Raw genomic sequence first — 6038 nt, forward strand, 5'->3', positions numbered from 1 at the left:
ACCAAGGTGTGCTGCAGTGGACGAAACTGTGACCTAATGACCCGTGACTTCTGTCCCTACCCCCAAGTTTTTGTATTTTGTGTAAATTCGAGTGTTCCATGGCACACATTTCGAGTGTGCCATCGAACATTTTGAGTGAGATGCCAATCTTTGTATGCTTGTAACTGTCCTTCTCTATCTTCCTGCTTGAATCTGTTTTGCTGGATTAAGTTGTATATTCTCGATTTTTTGGGCCTTGCGCGGATATTGTATTCATTTTGGTATTGTTGTGCGGTCCTATCCACTAGACGTAATTTCATTTTTGAACCTTGTACATAGTTATTCATAGCATTTCATTGCGGTTGATTTGTGTGGGCGTGATTGCGACCGAGTGGGACACACTTTTTCGTAGGGGGGCGGTGTCGCATAGCGAGCTAAGTTCATGTCGCGCACCACTTTTCATGACCAGTGCACAGCCGAGGAGCGGTCTTTTTTCTTGCCGGCGCAGCGTGGCTGTGCTTTCTCCCGCTTGTTGAGGGTGCGCGCCATTGTACGGATGGCCTTGCTCACACCGGGGTGTGGTGCTGCCTCCCGTGACCTCTCTTGAGGGTATTTTTCGCGATCCAAGCCTTTCGGAAAGTGGTTAATGGGCTGCGAAGGAGGCGAGCTGTTGGAAGCTCGCGTCCCAGCCGATTGACATTAGACACCTGAGGGCTCGGGGCCAACGGCTGAGAACGCGGAAGCAGCCTTGTGTTGTGTACCGTCTGTGTCCTTGCTGCCCATGTGTTTTTGGTTCACCTTTTGTGTTTTTGTGTGCCAGGCGGAGATGCACCGCTTCGTCTTGAAATTCACGCGGTGCTCGCAAGGAAACAACGTCGTGGGCACCGGCGTCCTATTGGTTCCTCTGCTCTAGAGAAATTCTTCTTTTTGGCTCCGATAAGCGCATTTCCGCCTTGTAACAAACAGTGCCTCGAGAATCCTGGGAAAACGTTTGCCAGATGGGTTTTGGCGGCAGGTGAAGGAGGACGGCTACCATCCGATCGCTGCTGCTCGGGAACACTGCTCAAGTCGCGTATGACTAACTGATTTATGGTTATAATGAGTTTGTTATTTATTTTGCATCACGTGATTAGATTTAATTCACGTTTGGGCTCATATTTACTAAATTAATATAATTCATGCCGTCAGTCTACCCTGACTGGTCGCCTTCTTCAATGCAGCGGAGTCTTCGTGCCGTCACGGAGGTCCAACTTGTCAACACTTCTTTACACTATGATGCCCTTTGAACGGGAGTTACATTCAGCAAAAATGTGTAAATATTCATGGATTATGTATAGGAAAATCATTTATACTAAGACGTGTTGGCCACTAAATGCACAGCGAGTCTCAAGACCAGTCCCGTAGAAATTTGACGCATTTATTTTGAGTAGCCCACACTCACGCAGTCAGTGAAAAGTTTTCGTGGTAAGGTTACGATGTTTCATTGTTTATACATTTTGTCCTCCTAGCATACAGCTTTCAGGCAGACGCTGGCCTTCTCTTATCGCCTTCGGTACCCGTGGTGACCAGCAGCCCAAGCCCCGGATCCCACAAATCCAGCTGCGGCGTAGCGCCCAGCTGGATATCCAGCACCAGCGTAACCGTAAGGAGAGTACCCTCCGTAGCCAAAACCACCAAGGGCGCCACCTCCTGGAGCATAGCCGACGCCTGCGTAGGGCACGCGGCTGTAGCCTGCTGCAGCGCCACCGTACGGTGCGTATCCGTATCCACTGTTCTCGCTGTATGCACCGCTGTAACCGCCTGCCACACCCCTGGCACCGTACGCTATCGGTGCAACCCCTGGCCTTGAGGCTGCTGCGCCAGCGGGAACTGGTGGCACGACCGGCGCGGCGTTGAAGACTACGTCGGCGCTGGCACCGGGTGCGGTGCTTGGCTCGTTCGTGTCCACCGTGGCCCGGAAACCGTTGGCGTCGACGATGTAGTTAACTCTCCGGTAGAGGCCGTTCACGTCACGGTAGCCGTACGATCCAGTCTTCATATTGTTGGCGTCTCCCTGCTCACTACGGAACTGGCGATATCCGTACTCGTCCACAGTGTCATAGCCGTAGCTGTACGGCTGAGGTGGCTGCAGAAGACAGGTGATAATGTTAGAAAGTGGCAATTATTGAGCCTCGAGTATTTCACTTGATGCCTTAGAGCGCAGTAATTGGCTTATTTTGCTATGAATTCAGAGTTTTATGTTTTTTTTTCTCTCATCCGCCCGGTGGGAATAATTTGCAAGCCAACATGTGAGAGAGAATGAGTAATTGTCCTTTTCCGATCATACACAGAGGCGGCCAGGTTTTTTTTGAAACAATTTCAGTCTTAAACGACTTAAACAAATTATTTGACCCGTACTAGCTACCTCCAGAGGGAAATAAAGCAGGTCAGCAGTGTAAGTATTGTCACACAGCTACAAAATGACAATTGGAAAAAAAAATATCGAGCAGTTAGCGAAACCATGAAAAGGAGTGCGGAATATGTTTCTAATTTTTCTTGCTTATTTGAACTGGTATGATAATTAGGCCTTCCAGTTCACGTCAACAACAGGAAAAAAACATCCTCGCTTCGCTGATCTTGACTTTGCTAACTTTAGGCTTTTGGCATATGATTGTATTATACCAGCCTCTCATTTCATCTTGTTTGTGTGCGTAAAAAGTACTAATTTGAGTTTTCAAACAGGTGGGAGTAAGCCGTGTGAAGTCCAACTTCATCGTGCACCCACCACAGCGGATTCGGCAGGGCTTTACTTTAGCAATCAAATTCAAATAGCCTTTTCTTTAGTAACCAGCCATTTCTGAGGCAACATGAACTTACGACAAATTAATTCAGTTCATTCTAAATTGAACTTGAGGCTTATATGGTCCGCTTGCGATATGATAACATAATAAAAGCACGTCTCGTTGTTAAATGAACGCTATGTGGAATTTGATATTCTTCAAACGATCAGGATTTTGCGTCCGTGAACCTCGTCAGTGCGGGAAATGAGACGCCCACGCTGCTTCTTTATTTAATGCACTGGCAATTTTGGTTCAGTACATTGTTGCCCATTCAGTTCACAGCTGAGGATTTTTGCTCCTTTTGTGAGTTGTGTCTTGATCAATGAAGCAATAAACCGAAAGCGATCTAATGTGACGGTCAAAAGCAATAAATTTAGTACTCTTGCACTAGTATAATTCACTTACAGAGGCGAAATCCGCGTATCCCCGATAAGGAGTAGCCGCTACCGCAGCAGCATAGCCGCCGTAGCCCGCTCCAGGGTACCCGGCCGCTGTGTGGTGATCACGAAGACCGTAAGCATTCGCTGCCAGGAAGACGACCAGAAGTTGTACCTGGAAAAAGTCCCGATAATTGGAAGTTTATCAACTCCGGGCAAGGAGCCTTATTAGACTGATGCCGTCAAATTTCCCAGAACACTGTCAAATTGATTGTGCTACGTGCTACATACATTACATTAAGCTTTCTGCACGAGCCGAACTATTTTAATAACCCACGTCTCATTTGCGGTCTGTTCAAGGAGCTTTTGTTCCTGCACACGACAGCCTTTAATACCTACACTTTACATTATACTCCGGCCCAGCATATTTCAAATACAAGCACCGAACTGCGCAGGCAAGGAACGCAAGGACATTTCTGAGGGCATTATGTGGTAGAGTTTTGTTATACATACTACCGTTCCAGTATTGCTTCCGCTCCTGTTATATTGCGCTTCTTTTCTCAATGCCCGAGGCTGCTCCTATTAGAGGTCCACAATCCTAACTGACCCTGAGAATCAAAGCAAAAAATGAGAAAGCTATCGTACCATGACATCATAAAAGCGCATCAGAAGTGAGAATTTTGCCAGTAAAAAGGGAATCGATCCTTCAGTTAGGTTAGTTCCGTTCCGAACCTTTGGAGCCGACAAATACAACTTAAAAAATATAGAAGCTAGGAAACAATATTCGCTTCGTTCCTCTTGTCTGCGCAGGTAACCGTTAGTCCAAAAAGAATTAGACAAACTACAAGGTTTCTGATAGCCTCAGTTGCTTTGAGGCATTACAACCTGCAAACCGAACCAAGCCAAACAAACCATTCCAGTTTTATGAAATGCCCTCATGTTTATAACTTCTTTACGTTTTGTAGTAATTACTTAACCAGAATCTAAAGCAACTCTTTTCATGACCAGCTCTGAAAGGAGTGCTCCTCTTTTGATTCCACCAGCGCATTATCCTTGTGGGCCGGCGCTTACTCTCCTACTTGTTCATTACAAGGAGGTGTTAAGGTTGCCTACGATATTGACCGTACAGAATACTATATTCTTGGATACGTGAGAAGGCTTGTTTGGTTCACATCTGTTTTCAAACTCTGGTTGAGTTGCCAATCCTCACCTTTGAAATCATAGCGGCTGCAAAAGACGCCAAGCGGAGCTGCAGTTCCAGGGGTTGAGAGCAATGCGGAGACGAATGTCTTGTGGTGGCGTTTTCACTTCGTCCGCGAACTTTTATACTGCCGGGCTGAGGCATATGCGACACGTGTCGGTGACATAAGCAACAGAAAATATAAATAAATGAATACGAGTTCACTCTTTTTAGTGCTGCTCTCCCTGTTTTCGCATTTTGAAAGATCCTTCCACCGCTGCTCTATTGCGGGGCAGTCCTTCACGCGTAACTCTTTGAGCACACATGCCGTGCGTGAGTCACCTCAACATGCGTGAAAATGTTTCACGCCTTCACTGATTTTGCCACCAGCCTTGAGAGATACCACTGCGTGCTCGTTTTTTATTTATTATTACTACTACTGAAGAGAGGCCTTTCGCTATTGTTATTGTTCATGTTACATCAGTCCGCTCGACATTGAGTTATCCAGAAATCTACTGAACAAAGAACTAATTTACAAACGGGGACCTACTATCGTTGCTTTTCGTTGACATGTGGTTTGTTTCTTCACAGCTGTGCGCTAATTTTGCCACAATAGTTGTTTTCCCAATAGATGTTACCTTGCGGTGCATTGCTTTCTCTACAAATGACAAGATCTCGATCTTCTTGCGTAGATTAGGATACTTTATACTTACTTTATCATTTCAGGCCACTTACACAAACAACATCCAAGAATAGCGCGTGCATTTAAATGGTGTTTTGGTGAGCATTTGCCTTTGTCTTGGTGACGCACTGTGTTAAGGCAACGTCAAAGAATAATAATTAAACGCGCACTGTGTTAAGGCAACGTCAAAGAATAATAATTAAACGAAATAACGTGATCTATACAGCTCCACAGAATGCGGAAAGGCGCATCGCTCTATGTCTAACTCAATGTATCCTAAACGCGATTGTTATTGCTTCATTTCTTGTCAGTTACACGGATAGGATGCAAATATGCTCCTAATAAGACAGCGGCGGAAGGGTGCAGCTTCTTCTGTTAAGGGCATTCATATAATGTACACTCCATCTTCACAGCTACAGTTTTAAGAGATTTTATATTTTGTTCAATTCATCAGGCAAATCTTTGTTTCATGAACGACAATATATATTAGGGCCGCAATCTCGAAACCTCTGAACACTTACTTAGGCTTTCAGCGCAACGCTCGAAATTGAAATTTTTTCACAACGACCATGCACTTTTCAGTGTGTTTCGTTTATCTTGTTTTTATTGTTTTGTTTCCATAGGGCGTTGCCGCAAGTTCAATCGCTCACCCCTTAATATAAGTTAGCGATGCTCCTGCAGGGTAAAGAGACGCAAAATTTAATCGTTTTCTGTATTAAAAAAGAGGAATCGCCAGTATGTCGAGAGTACTATTCCGTGAAAGTGCTTGCGAATGCTTCCAGTTGATGTCAGTTAGGTTCAGGTCGCCTACTAGTAATAATTTATTTGACTGGATTTGAATCAAGTTTTCTTGTACCTGGACTAACTACTGAGGAGGTGCTTCGGGATGTTCATATATGGCGTTAAAATTAATATGTAGCTCCAACACTTCATTTTTATGCACAAGCATTCGAAACTTGGCTCGTTTTCGAAGAGAACAGCTTCTATATTAATAAGGACCT

General features: G+C 45.1%; 1 protein-coding gene across 1 annotated transcript; it reads right to left on the reverse strand.

Moving 5' to 3' along the window:
* Positions 1 to 1519: 1519 nt before the first annotated feature.
* On the reverse strand, positions 1520 to 4397 carry LOC146200384 (uncharacterized). Its single transcript, XM_084592344.1, has 3 exons — positions 4386 to 4397; positions 3204 to 3350; positions 1520 to 2104 (listed from the first exon to the last, which is right to left on the reverse strand). Exons 1-3 carry the CDS (start codon positions 4395 to 4397, stop codon positions 1520 to 1522), a joined length of 744 nt encoding a protein of 247 aa, XP_084448470.1.
* Between the last annotated feature and the right edge of the window lie 1641 nt (positions 4398 to 6038).

This window comes from Amblyomma maculatum, chromosome 2, assembly GCF_055883805.1.
Source record: "Amblyomma maculatum isolate TAMU_Amacu chromosome 2, ASM5588380v1, whole genome shotgun sequence".
Classification (NCBI taxonomy): Eukaryota; Metazoa; Arthropoda; class Arachnida; order Ixodida; family Ixodidae; genus Amblyomma; species Amblyomma maculatum.